This window comes from Montipora foliosa, chromosome 2 (genome assembly GCF_036669935.1).
Source record: "Montipora foliosa isolate CH-2021 chromosome 2, ASM3666993v2, whole genome shotgun sequence".
Lineage (NCBI taxonomy): Eukaryota > Metazoa > Cnidaria > Anthozoa > Scleractinia > Acroporidae > Montipora > Montipora foliosa.
In genome coordinates, this window is record NC_090870.1 from 15,010,637 (window position 1) to 15,025,636 (window position 15,000).

Sequence of the window (15,000 nt, forward strand, 5' to 3'; positions counted from 1 at the left end):
CCATGAATGGGGCTCTTCACACCAGAAGTAACATTGCTAGGTTGTACTTACCAAGGAAGGAAGGGGAAGAGGTTTGATTAGTGTGGCAGAATGTGTTGAGACTGAAACAAGGTCCCTCCATGGATACTTTGTTGGATGCTAAAGGCTGCTTGGGAGGAGAAGGTGATCATTAGGACAACAGAGTCTTTTGACGAGTGTAAGCAAAGGTTGTACGAAAGAGGTTGGAAGGACAAACAGGGATGGCGCTAGGATTTTTCAATCTGGGTCCTGGGACCCGCATGTTCGGCCAAATTGGGGTCCCAAGCATTTTTGGGGGGTCCCAAAATCTTGGTGACCCTCTGCGAGAAAAAGAGTATGTTTTAAATTATGAGAAAAAGAGAGTAACCAACTTGGAATTAATATTGACGCATATGCATAGGACCGGCCGACAAAGGCGTTTTCTAGAGCCGTTACATTCATTCCTGGACAAGACCTCTGTTAATGAAAGAGCACCCTTTCCAAAGGTTTACGCATCACTGGTTTCCTCCCTTAGGAGCAACGAACAGTGACGTCTTTTGCTATATATTTGCATTCAGTGACTTGCAGAGTACATTCCTCAAAAATTTAGTTTTAACCTTTTTAGATGTTTTAAACCCCATTTCTTAGAACTTCAATTATGATCACAGATCGCTCCAACAGTTTTACAAACAACAGAATATACTGACAAATCAAAGCAAGTTGTGTGAGTTATTTAAGTCAGTGCCTTGCGTCCTGGGACGCATTAAAATTTCGATGATGCATTTTTTGGATTTTATTTGCGTAAAAATGCACGATTTCTGCGTTAACGCGATCCCTGACAAACCATTGCATAGTGCGTTTCTCAGGGATGTACAACAGAAGGAACTTGGAGAAGAATCTTGGAGATGGCTGCAGAATGGATATTTGAAGAATGAAACAGAAGGAATGATCTGCACAGCTCAAGAACAGGCCCTGAGAACCAACTTGATCAAGTGCTGCAACGATAAGACAAATGACTCTCCTTTGTGTAGACTGTGTGGAAAAAGCTCGGAGAGTGTATGACACATTGTGAGCGGTTGCTCTAATTTAGCACAAAAGTAGTACAAATAGTGCTGTGATAAGGTAGCATTAAGAGTCCACTGGGAGTTGAGTAAAAAATATGACCTGGAAATGGTATTAGCATCAGCCTCTACCAGTGATTGAGAATGATCACGTGAAGCTAGTGTGGGATGGTTCTATCGTCACTGACAGACGCATACCACACAACAGACCGGACATAACTCTTGTTTTGAAAGATAAGCACCAGTGGTTACTGGTTGATGTTGCCGTGCCGGATGACCAGAATATTGTGACAACTGAGGCTTGGAAGATTGAGCGATACCAGGAGTTACCTTTCAAAGTAGGACGGATACACCAGGTAAAAGTTGTAGTGGTACCATTGGTTATAGGGGCCCTTGGAACAGTCTTGAAAGACTTCGCGAAGTGGCAGGAGTACCTACAGGTATACCCGATATAACTGGCAGCACCCAGATGACGGTCTTGTTGGGAACATCACACATCCTCAGAAAGGTGCTGCGTCTCTGAGCTGCGGGAAGGAGCTGAGACGTAGCATAGAACACCCAGCAAGAATTCAAAGCTGGAGAGAATCTAATAATAATAATAATAATAACTTTATTTAAGTCTCAAGGTATTTAGCGGAACATGAGTGCTCTACTAATTGGAGAGACTACAAATCAACTGAAAAAAGAACAAATCAAATCAAAATTGTTGGTTTTTGAGGAAATGGGAAAACCAGACTACCCAGGAAAAAACCTCTTGAAGCAGAGGACAAACAAAGAACCAACAAACTCAACCCACATACAGTATTGTGAAAAAGTAATGAGGGCGAAATGCGCGAATTTCGTTCTTTGTCCCTGCGAACTTTCGACGAAATTTCGCTCGAAAATTCGAGCGTCTTTTCGCGATGTTTCTAGCGTAATTTCGCTAAAACAAAGAGAGAAAATTCGCCGCATTTTCGAGCCCAGCGCGAAAATTCGCTCTAAAAACAATGGGAGAAAATTCGCCGCATTTTCGAGACCAGCGCGAAAAACCAAAAGCGTAATTTCGCAGGGAAACGGAAAGCCAGCGTTGCAGCACTAAATTGGGGACACTGCAAACTTTGTCGCTTTAGAAGGACTGCTTGAAATCATTTTTCACGAAAAAACCTCTGCCAAAGGAATGGGAAAGGATTCAGGTGAGCAATTTCGAGCAATTTGGAACGGCAGTGATAGAATAGCATCGAGAAATATTTCATAGTGTAACGGCGCCTTAAGAAAGAAACTTTTAGTTTGGAAACCTTGAGACTGTAAAACAAACATGAGGTCTATTTTGTCTGGACATTTGCATGGTAAGTTTGAAAGAAAAGCACTTAATAGGGTGAGATGTTGCTTTCTATCCCATACATTCTAGTGTTGTGCTCACTGGTAACACCCACAGAAACTATACCAAAACAACAAATGTTCGCTCGAAAATTCGAAGGAGTGAATTTTCGCTCGGAATATCGGAACAAATTATCAGTGAATGCGAATTTTCGCTCGAAATTTCGGAACGAACTATCGGTCAAAGCGAATTTTCGCTCGAAATTTCGGAACGAATTGTCGGTCAAAGCGAATTTTCGCTCGAAAATTCGCGTCAACTACAACAATAGACATTGCGAAAATTCGGCGAATTTTCTGCGAACTTACGCGCTGGACAAAAATTCGCCATTTTTCGTCGAAAAGCCCCGAAATTCGCGCATTTCGTCGAATTACGTTCTCATTACTTTTTCACAGTGTATGGCGTCAAATCCTGGAATAATTATTGATCCCGAGCCACGTTGGTGGTGAAATCCAAATTTTTTAAGACAGGGCTTGAAATTAACGAAAAAATCCAATCGCAATTTTGCGACAAGATACGAAAATTTAGTCGCAATTTCGCCAAAATTTAGTCGCAAAATTGTCGCGCTGCATTGTGTTGTCAGCGGTGTAGTAAAACAAAATAGGGAGCTTAAGCAACGACAACGGCGACGGCAACGAAAACGTCATCTCAAAATATAAATTTGCGTTATTTTAATCGCTTCGTGACTATTTCAACGTTTTTAATATGACAAGGGTGTGGTAATTCCTCAAAGATGACACCAGTCGGAACGGCACTCCATTTTAGGAGAGAAAATGAAAATTTATCCTCAAGTGCTGACGTTCTTCATAAAACCAAAAACTTGGCTATTTCACGTTGTTGTTTTGCTGACAACGGCAGCAAAACGGACAAAAGTGAAAAACGCACGTGCAGGGCGTGCAAAGCTATTGTTTTTACCCACTAAATATGCAAATTTGTGACGTTCTCGTTGCCGTCGCCGTTGTCGTTGCTTAAGCTCCCTAATATAACCCACAATACTTGTGTTGCAAGAAACCGCTGAAAATGGCGAATGATATCGAAGGAATGGAGTTGTGCACGTAACATTGCAGCGAAATTACGCTACAATTACGCTATCTTGAGATTGAAAGAAAACTCAAGGCGAGAAACAAAATAATTTTGTCATTTCTTAATTTATTTTAGTAAAAAGAGCAGCAAAGCTCGGCAACTGCTAACCCTTTTGTTTCGAAAGAGCGAAGATGAAAACAAGTCGCAAACTTGCGACTTCTCCAGATATTTTAGTCGCAAAGGGAAAAAATTGAGTCGCAAATGCGACTGTATTGGTCGCAATTTCAAGCCCTGTAAGACCACCACCACCCCACTCCCCAACATCCGTATAACATACTTTATCCACTTTTCACTTTTTGGAAACCCGCTTTGTTCACATGAACACCTATAAACATAGCGTGAACCACAAAGTACCTTTGTGGAGACAATCCTCTCTTGGTCTGGATCACTGGTAATCTTCAGGTGTCCCAAATCAATAACCAAGACATCCCTTGACCTGTTCAAAAATACAGCCAAAATGCAGATTTTTAAAAAAGTAAGTCATAACTAATTAGTCAAATGTCCTCCTTTCACATTCATTTATGGGTTGGGTTGGTTGGTGAGATAAAATATGGATTCATAGCAGCTGCCAGGGGCACCTTTACAGCCTGACATCTGATCGCACTCCAGAGAAAGAACTGTAAACTGCCATTAGACTGTATGTAATATGTCAGTGGTATATAAAGCCATTACCAAATTACCATTGCATTAATCTTCAAAGAAGCCATATTTTTTTTCCCAAATACAAGCGCAATTCCTTTTTTGGATTGCACTTCAGATCTTGGCAGTGCTTACTTCTCAAAGATGCCTTGCTCAGGGATTATGATTAATGGCGATTTAACATCAACATTCACATCTGTGATCTGAAAACATAAATACATTGTATTGGTTACAAAAACATCCATTACGGACAAGATGACATTACTATTAAATAATTATTAGTATTTCATGCATATTAACTGTTATACTCTGAAAGTGATGGGCTCCTTTTTATACAATTTCGTCATTTTAACCCTGCAGAATCTACTCATTAATATTGGACATGATAAGTGAAGTCACTGATTTATTTTTGTAAAGAATGTAGTACCTCAAGACAAAGTAAACTGTGCTCGGAGACATGACAAGAGTTCCAAATGCCACCAATAAAAAAATGCTGTTACAGGATACAGTATTGTGATACAGTCCTATTTAAGGACATTCGCGCCCATTGCTACTGCGCATTTTTTCGCACATGTCACGCACACGTCATGCATCGCAGACCACGAAGGTAAACACGATGCTAAAGATGCAAACCTTTTTTTCACAAGAAAAGAACCTGAAAGTGTGTGGCATCATGGGATAGCTGTAAACCCAGGTCTTCTCGAAAATGTCACGCAATGACCTGACAGTGCGAATATACCATCGGCTTTGACAAGTTCACAGCGATTTTACTCTCTTGAATGCTCAGTGACCCCTATGTTTCTTTCTGTAGATCACGTTCTTTCCTGATTTTGTCCATTTTAACAAAAAACCAAAAAAAATCTGTGCTTGAGAAGTAACGTTACAAATATTTTGCTTTTTATGTTCTCGTGCGACTGAAGTTTTCTTTCTTAGACTAATATGTATCGTTTTTCAAGGTCTATTTCGTCAGAAAAAGACATCAGCTGCAAAGGTTAATTTAGTTATATTAGTTACTGTTGAATTGAGTACGTTTACCTGATATAAATTTCACTAATGTAGCTTTTTTATTGCTGACAGTTGTAAGCTAAGATTATCTTAGAGTAACGCAATCTTCTAAAAGTGCACCTCACGATCTCGAATACGAGCACAGTTACCCCCCATTTTTTTTGCCTTTTTGGCAAAAGTAGATCATAACCTTTCTGCGTGGCAAGTTTAAAAAAAATCTGTACATGGGAACATTTTGGGTGCGAATGTCCTTAAAGGGATGTAATGTGGATACTTAAGGTGGCTTAGTACAGTTTTTGGAAGAAAGAGATCAAGATTTTGAAATCTGTGAAATTAAAGCAACAGGGTGTCTCTTCTGAAGTGTTAGTCACTGCAATTGATGTAGAATGTAACTTTACCTAAAAAATAACTGCAAATCAGGGGGAAATGCTAAATATGGTGACCAAGCTCCGGGAGGGGGGACTGGAAACTAGACATTTCAAAGGCTTTTATCTCAAAACCTAGGTGTACGACCAGGGTCAAAATTTTGGGAATTAGCAAACAATATAAAAAGGATATATTAGACAGTTTTTCAGTTATTATCAAAGTAGACCAAAATCGACATTTTTGCCATTTGCAAAAAACCTGTCAGACAGATTTAACTATTTATTCCTATACATGATTATTTATTCTCCCCAAGGAAATACTGAAATTTTAAGGTGGGGTCATATGGTTAGTTTTTAAGAAAAAGGCCTTTGAAATGTCCAGTTTCCAGTTCCCCCTCCAGGAGCTCGGTCATTATATTTAGCACTTCCCCCTGATTTGCATTTATTTTTTAGGTAAAATTACATTTTACATCAATTGCAGTGACTTACACTTCAGAAGAGACGTCCTGTTGCTTTAATTTCACAGCTTTCAAAATCTTGATCTTTTTGTTCCAAAAACTATAACTAGTAAGCCACCTTAAATCAGCAAACTGATCTGAACCACATTTAAACTCATGGCAAATGGGGTATGCTCAGAAGCAGGTACTTTGGACAGTGTGTCTAAAACATGGGTCACAGGTTAGTGTACATATTACTGGGACAAACAAACAACACCAAAAGTGTCTCCTAGCCCTAACAACTCTATGTTGTTTCAGGTCTAGGAAACTCTTCGCCTTATAGCTGTTCATCGGCTGAACAGGGACTTTTAGTCTTGACCTGTGAAATGTGACCTCTGTTTTAGCCCCACCTTACAGCACCTGTACTTTGGAAGGTGGTAGAGCCTGAGGCAGGATTTTTAACAAGCAATACTGGTAATCATGCCAAGCGAGCTTTGTGAACAAGCACCACCTACCACCATCTCATTGATAAAATGAATGTACATGTAATACTCAAAGCCACTAAACATGACTTACTTTCTGAAGTTAGGGAGGAGTGGGAGAATTAAATTAAAGTTACATGTACTGCAAAAAGGCAAAGATAGAGATCCACAAATATCAAAGACAAAGCTAGACTGCAAAACACTCGTTTTCTTCCATTTTCGGAAGGCACGAAGCGCTGTAAACGTGATCCTCGCGTGTGAAGCGCGCCCTCGCCGTTTCTACACTCGCTCCAGACCTTTCGTTTGAATATTATTTTACCGTGTCGCTTGCGTTCGCAAAAAATATGACTGTTTTGCAGTCTAAGACAAAGCATAAGAAAAATGTCAGTGCATCCCATACATATAGTGCTTCTTTGACTTTTGGGCAGCAGAGCCCCATCGATCATGATAATTGCAATCATGCTGACCCTGGGTAAAGTCTCGAGATCAATCTCTCACAGATTCTCTTTAGACAGATCAAAAAGCACTTGTGTTAATCATTCAAATGTAATAATCATGCTGGCATCCTAAACACAACATCTTTAATGTACAATGATTACAAGCATCTGCATGTTTTTAAAAGGGATGTAAGAACAGAAGTGTCCAGTATACAATGTAGTTCAGGCCAAACCTTGTGGTGTTCAATTGCATATGACAGACTCGCTTTAGATGCTGACTTCAAATCCTCCAATCGTGAGTATGCTGCAGCTGAAAGCCTATATTTAGTATGAAAGTTTGGTTGATCAAGTGCTACCAGTTTCACAGTAGTCAGTTACAGTCTGTATAAAAGTTCTTCTTGTTTGATAACTTCAAGCTATCGCTTTAGTTTTCCCTGTATGATTGCCGTCTTTTGTACATCCCTTGCCTATATTAGCATTCTCTCTTGAGGTTAACTACAATTTCTTAATTTCCATAGAACTTTCACATTGCAGACTTTGTTGCCTATTTTTTCATTTTTTTTTAACACAATTAAAACATCTTTTCTCAATCATTCTTAAAAATAATATTTGTCAAATGCTAAAAAGAGACAAGTTTCACGCATATACATGAAAGTCATTAAAATAAACGTACACTCAAAAGAAATAATATACTTGAGATTATAACACTGGTTAAAAAAAAAAAAACAATAACAGCGACACCAACAAGTAATCAAGTCAATCCGGCCGGCCCTAGCAGTTCTAAGTGTGCAGTTTCACATACAGTGGAGTAATTATAATAATTTCTCTCAATCTATTACAAAAGCACTGTTATTTTGTGTGGAACTTGGGTACAATGAGACTATAATTATGGACTTAAAAATTAGGAACAATCAATATTGAACTCACTCTGAGAGTTGAACATCTTTTGGTGGTTGAAAAAATGTAACCATATGCTCAACAGTATTCTAAAAAGCAAAAATAAAAAATAAAATAAAAAAAAATAAAAATAATAATAATATGTGATCTGCTAATCGCCCTTTCTCACAGTCAGAGACTGAATTACTAAGGGCACAGCTCAACGAGGTCGGGCCGAAGGAGCTGTGCTGCCGGCTAGGCACTCGGCCCCTGAACACGACCTATGTATGACCTCAGAGCACAGCACCACAGCCTGATAGAATAGGCCGGGAGTCGATTTTGAGGAGGGAGGAAAACCGGAATGCCTGGAGAAAAACCCTCAGAGTCAGATTGAGATTGACTGAAACTCAGCCCACATACGACCCGAGGCCAGAGTTGAACCTGGGTCACAGAGGTGGGAGGCACGGTTGATGACCACTAAGCCACCCTGACTCCCCACGACCAAAATCAAGTAGTGGTAAAAAATAAAAGGATTGAGGTGCTAATGCTGCATGTAGGGAAACCTAAATCCAGGTTTTGAATGATGATTTTAACGTTGGCATGTGTGCAGAGCAACAGAATACAGGTAATTCAACCGTAAACAAATTGAAGGATCTACAGTAAGAAGGCTGCATAATCCAAATCCAGATTTATAAATAAAATACTATAAATAAAAATCCAGATTTCTAGACTGTTCTCTAAATTAATACATATATAATTTAACATGACAAGTAACTTTTTGAAAGGAGGAAATTTTGTTCTTTGATTACACAAACAGGATTTCAGCAACCTTTGCCACTGTACTGTGACATTGTTATCAAAATGCCTCCTAGGCAACAGCTTCTCAATTTAAACACAAAAAGATTGAAGGGAAGCCAGCTGGAGAAAAAGACACCACAATATATAACTATTGTTGACCACTGGTAAACATTTAATCCTTGTTTTCTTATGTTTGTACCACCAGCTTAAAGTTCAGGTCAAAAGCAAGTGAAAATGTATGCAGGACACTAATTTTCGTAAGTGTGCACTAGCAGGCAATTCATGACCTTTACACTTATGTCCTGAATTGACTCTAATTACCGGTAGATGCATGGCAAAAATTGCTCAATTTTGACATTCAACATGAGGTGTTCCTTTAAGTCTACGCAAATGCTACCTATTTTCAACAACAAGGTAAGGGTAAAGGTTAGCATTATTTTTAGCTTTGGGTAAATGCAGCAGTTAATCTTCACTTAAAGAGCAGCATTAGGGGGACAATTTGTGACATAAATTGTCTGTATTCGGAGACACAAGTGATGTTGAAGTTGGCTGTAAGAGAAGGGGACACTTTGTGACACTTATTGAAATTGGCATGCATCTATTTAGGGTCAATCCTAGACATAATCTGGACCTTTAAAAAATAATAAAGTTTCAGTTACCAGGACATATTCTCAATTAAGCTAGGTTTATGCATGTTTCTGACATGAACATGAGGTCTCTTTTAATTTGCTCATGTACAGCTGTTAGGTGAGGGCTTTTCACATTATACAGTACATTAATCACTGTGAATAATCAGCTTTGGCAATACTAACTGCATCATAAGTGACTTTAACTGGTTGGGCAGAGACAACAGCCCTCTGGTCACACTTGCCATCCAAAGGATTTGTTTCAAAGGAAGCATTGAAAAGAGCAAGATGTGTACCTGTGAATGACAAAATAGTTTGGATGCTGGCGAAAGGACATGTCACTTTGTGACTCCTATTGAAATCCATGAGCATCTAATTATTATTAGGGAAATTTCTGGAAATAAATGTACCTGAGATATTGCAGTTATTCTCTAGAATAAAGATGCTGAACTTGTCACTGTACCTAACAAGGCTGCTGCCGAATGGTCACCTGGTCGCCTGGGGCACCTTACTTGTGAGCGCAAGTGACCAAATTTCTGACCGAGTACCCCGAACGGACCCCTAACTTATCACAAGGTGATTCATCCTCACTTCTAATTAATTAATTCTGGGCTCTTGAAAAAATGACTTGGGCTACTAACTTTTAATGTTGGAAGCCTGAAGGGCTGTGGAAAAATTTTCTTAGGCAGCAGCCTTGCCTAATAAAAAATATTATTCACACAGACACCAATTCTAACGCAGTCCCAAAACAAGCAAAAAAACTTGGGGAAAACATACCTAGTCTACTGTAGTCTAGCATGATTGAAATTCAATACAACGCAACTTTTAGGTCAGTTTTCCTTGTTAATTGAAATAGGTCACTTAATGACTTTCATAAATTTATTACAACAGCTTACATGATCTCTCCTTTCCACTGTACATTTTTTGGTTTGTAAACTCCCCAACATGTTGTTTACAAATTTGAAAATGTCCATCCTTACTATTCTGTCCTCTCCTGTTGTATCTTTATAAGATACAAGTTGACTCACACTGTATATTTAAATCCAAATGCGTTTTGATCCACTGAATATGAGAGTCTGCATTCCCTTTGAAGCCTTGTTCAATTGAAATTTGATTTTGCCTCTCTGAAAATAATCCTTAAAAGTCTAAAAGATTTACTGTCGCTGAACTTACTTCCGAAATAATTAGGGTTGTGTGACGAATGTCATTCGAAATACCCTATTTCTGTCACATTCAGAACACTCCAACATCAAAAGACAAAACAAATTAAGGCTAACTGGTGTATGTTAGCCTTTAAAGAATACCCACCTGCCCTCTCATCTTGTGATGTTATGATAAGAGGCATCTTTCCATCATCACGGCTGCAACCATACATTTTTACCAGGTCCACCTTTGCAGTAATCCTTGATAAAATAAAATAAAATAAAAAAGGTTTCAATTAAGCACTTGAAGGACCATTAACAGTATCTTGACACAGACAAGGTCAATACTTCAGAAAACAAGCTTGTTCTTTTGCTGGGTTTGTTTTCTTTTTGAGCATCTGTCACATTAATTTTTCCCAAAAAAAAGCTTTCAAAGTCTTTACCATGCACTTTTTTCTCCGCTTTCAGTTTGACAAAGTTTTCCTGTTTTTTTCCAATTGAAAAAAGGTTATCACTTTTATGTATCACTTTCATTTTCCAGAAAGCATTACTGTGTTTCCAAATAGGCCAGTTTCATTTCTGACTGACTTGGAAACCCTGTCAGGCGCAAATAACATTTCCCCAGCATTGACCTCCAACACATACAAGTTTCAGTCCAACCGGCCTTCATTTTTACCAAAGGGAGTGCTATAAGGGCCAGTTCTTGAAATATCAGCTGTTTCAAAATTTTATCACAATTGAAAATAGATGTTACAAATTTAATGGTTATTCACTTCTGACAGTGACTGCTCCTCATCTATTTTGGTCAGATATCTTTATCAAGGAGATAAATCACACTCCAGCAAATAAAGTTTACTACAAGACAAGCCATTACATGTGGCTTAAAATAACATTTACGCGAAGTTGAAGTCACATAAAGGCATCCAACGGGCTTAACCATTTGCAGCCATGTAAATGACTTATGGGGTGGCCCTCAGGGGTTTCAAAGGGGCTTTTGTGGCTTCTCGCTTTCATGTACAGTATAATTCATTCAGCTGATGTTTGTGAATCATTTATTGCTGCCTTTTTAAGCAAATCCTTGCAGATTCTTGCACCATCCACTCCCTCCCTCTTGGTATGCCGACCCTTTGGTAAGTATGTGGTCTGGTAATTGGTTTCCACTGAATCCTTTCATTGTGACAGTGCCGGTCAGTGGCCACTTTGGGGGGTGGTTCAGGCTTCCACGGTTTTCATGGAAACCTCCTCTCTGCACATTGCAGCTGCTAACCTGCTAACCTTTAGGCACCAATTCCCAAGCTCATCTGTTTGTGATGAGTTCAAATGTAGGTAAAAAGGCTGCTTTTTAAACTTCAAAACTTTGGATGTTTTGAGAGCACCAAGTCTGTGAGATCACCAGGCAGGTATGCTACTTGCTATCTCAGCAATTTCACTGAACCTTTGACAGTTTGAATGCTCTACCACTACAAACTTGAAAAGACAACCTTGGTGCCTACTGTATTTTTGGATCCTTTGGATCTGAAAGAGACCACCCCACCCTTGAATTTACTTCATTTTTACCAATTAAAAGGAAGTAGTGCTTCAATATCAGTTAACAGAGCTGTCAATACATACATACATACATAGCTTTATTTGTTAATGCAGGTTGGTAAAAGTCAGCCAATGGCTGATGTAGACCTGCCTATCTACTTACAATGTTAAAAAATACAGAGTATAGAATACAAAAAAGCTTGTCCACAAATAGTTACCTACATGAGAGGCAGAGTATCTATTGCGTATGGATACAATTAAAATAAATAAAAAATAAAATAGAGTCAAAAATAATAAAAGTTGTCATTCTTGTTTGTACTCAAACATGATTCTTTATCAAAGCTTAATTTACCGAGTAGGGCCGGGCCATTTTTGATCTTTTGTTTAAAACTTGCATGTAACTGCCTGTAAGATTTCCAGTTGCCGGGTATAGAAAAAAGGTAGGCAGGGAACCACTTTCAAGAGACACTCCCCACTCTCCCCTCCCCACCTCAAAATGGTACCTGCAAAATTTAGCGGTAATTACTCAAATTCAATATTTCACTAACAGTCTCATGTACATAAATTAATGAACTCTCAAGGAACAAAGAAACTTTACACAGAGAATTACAATGAATCATCTCACAATGTGACATCACATTCGTTGCAGTGGTTAGTTTTTTTGTTTTGCTTGTTGAAAACTGGCTAAATGCTTCAGGCGTTCTCTCTGGAACTGTGAAGGGAAAGCCTCTTGCTTTTCGCAGGTTTGAATTCGCTGTCCTTGATTCTTTTAAAAATGGTTTCTTCCCAATCATAATAATTTGAACTTGAACATGATAAGTACTGTATCTCTAGAACATTTCGTGCCAAAATTTTTCGTGCTGCTCTGACTATTAGCCCACAAACGCAGACGTCCATTGTATTACAGTGAAATATACGTCTGCAAAGAAGAATAACACTTCTCTTTTTCCTGACCACTCGGCACCACGTACCGGTATTTTTGCCCGAAGCAAAGAGGAAAGGAAGAAACAAGAGTCTGAATGATTATGTATTGGCTACTTAAATGGGCAGATATTAGGGTCTAAATTCCTTTGACTCGATTACCTTGAGGCTGTACTTGTAAAAAAAAGGTCCCCAGTTTCTTCTGCCTCAATTCTTGACAATATTGAAATTGACAAATCGAGAGTTTTCGCATGCGTCTACATTGACACTGACACTTCACACAACGGAAACCTCGCAAAGGTCTTTATACATACTTTTTGTGGATGAATTCAAACTTACATTTATAGGAAAGCAGAGCTAGGTTTCGCGCGTTCCAGAAATTTCAAGTTTACTCATTTTCTTTTATAGATATTTCATTTTCAATGTAGACTTTCTAGAAGCTATCTTTGGTTCTATTTTAAAGTAGCCGAGGTCATGCTCATAGTAGCTAGGGGAAATCCCAGCCCCCGGCCCTTAATGACAGCCCTGAGTTAACGGTACGAAGCTCAAGTACAACTGTATTTAAGGGGGTAGCTCTTAACTACCAACTGCTGCTATGGACCCCTTCAAATAACCATTTCTCAAGTCCCTTTCAGGGCTCGAGACCAATTTTTTTTTTGCCAAAACTTTGCAACTCACCAATGCACTGGAGTACAGAAAACATAGAATAAAGTAAATTAAGAAATAAACTGTAAATAAAACTAAACTGCTCATTTGGAAGTCTGTGGAAAGGCTGTTCCTTTGATTAGAGCTATTTGCGATTGAAATAGAGTCTATGGATTTTAAAAAAGTTATTTCTCAAAAAGGTATGGCCCTCTTCTGATGCACTGTTCAAAAAATTAATGTCAGTTCCATTTTTTGTCCAAATAGAAATTCCATGCTACAATTATTTAACAAAAAATTATGTGACAGTTCCCATCCGGTGAAAAAACCGCCTCCTTCTTTTGTTTCCTGAGTTTTTTTACATGTTTTTCAATGAAACGCATGACAGAGAACTGGGACTACAACTGTAGTTGTGCATGCGTCTTCTGATTGAAGTGATGTCAGATTTCCATTGAAAATGTTACTTCAAAGAACCATCCATGCAACCTTTTTGTAGGTGCCGGGGCCTTGACTAAAAAGCCCTTTTAGCAACCATTGTCTTTCTGTAGTTAGGTGTCACCCCCCTTAACCTTCATGTATTGCTACAAGGGTTTGCTTAAAACCACAACATATTTGGAACATCTTTAATTTAATTAATTAATGAATGTACTGTAAGGAACAAGTTAAAACTCATGACTTGTTATTTTGTTTAATGCATTGTAAGAAAACCTATGCCCTCCCAAAACAAAGAAAATATGTCAGAGACTAACTTGATAGCTTGAGCAGATGTTCGTTGAGAAAGGTCTGTGAAAAGGTCCTGGAAACTTAGTCTTGCAACGTCGATCAACCTGAAAACCAGTGTGCAGTGCCAATTAATTCATAACAGCAGATGTCTGGACTACAAAAGCAACCCCAAGTTATCAAACATAGAAAAAGAATGTTACAATTAAAAAATGTGGTACCGGGACCCAAAATTGTCTCTTTTTACTGGCAAATTATAGGCTATTTCCAAGTTCATGTCTGTCTCCTCTTCAAAGGGAGAGTGACTGCAAAGTTTTTGTTACGGTACATGTACAGTAATTAGTTCTACTTTATATATGAGTGAAAACTAATTTTCATAAGAAAACACTTAAACTCGCTAATGACTTTGAATAGGAGGCAGACATGAACTTGGAAATGGCCTTTAATATAATAGTTTGGAACTGCATGCTACAGTACTATAATTATATGTGCAAAAGTAATGAGAGCGAATTTCGAAGAAATGCGGTGAAAATCAGTGAATTGCCAAACCAAACACTTTGCAAAACCCAGACAGTGATAATTTCAGAATGAATCAATAAAGTACACTAACTATACTACCATAAGGCACCAAAAAGCATACCGAGGCATTGATCAAGATTTGATTTCAACATAACAATGAAAGCTGTGTCAAGCATTGGTATCTTAACTTTCCACGATAGATCTTTCTCCTCAACATGTACATGTAATAAAGTCAAATAAGATACCTGCTCTCACTGTATCATCAAACTACATGTACCAATGAGAGCAATTTTTCATTTAAGGGTCCTGTTTGGCAGTATGGATAGGTCGGTCTCTTTCTTAACAAAAACCAATACCTGGTCAGCCGCC

The 15,000-nt window shown here is 38.5% G+C and overlaps 1 protein-coding gene across 1 annotated transcript in view; it reads right to left on the reverse strand.

Moving 5' to 3' along the window:
• Window positions 1-15,000, reverse strand: part of LOC137992529 (intermembrane lipid transfer protein VPS13A-like) — a 139,218-nt gene that overhangs the window by 95,495 nt on the left and 28,723 nt on the right. The window contains exons 20-26 of the mRNA XM_068837896.1: window positions 14,142-14,219; window positions 10,469-10,563; window positions 9,347-9,456; window positions 7,788-7,846; window positions 7,094-7,178; window positions 4,270-4,337; window positions 3,850-3,931 (exon numbers count right to left, since the gene is read on the reverse strand). Of these exons, the coding sequence (XP_068693997.1) occupies window positions 3,850-3,931; window positions 4,270-4,337; window positions 7,094-7,178; window positions 7,788-7,846; window positions 9,347-9,456; window positions 10,469-10,563; window positions 14,142-14,219 (577 nt within the window). The remainder of the gene's footprint in view (window positions 1-3,849; window positions 3,932-4,269; window positions 4,338-7,093; window positions 7,179-7,787; window positions 7,847-9,346; window positions 9,457-10,468; window positions 10,564-14,141; window positions 14,220-15,000) is intronic.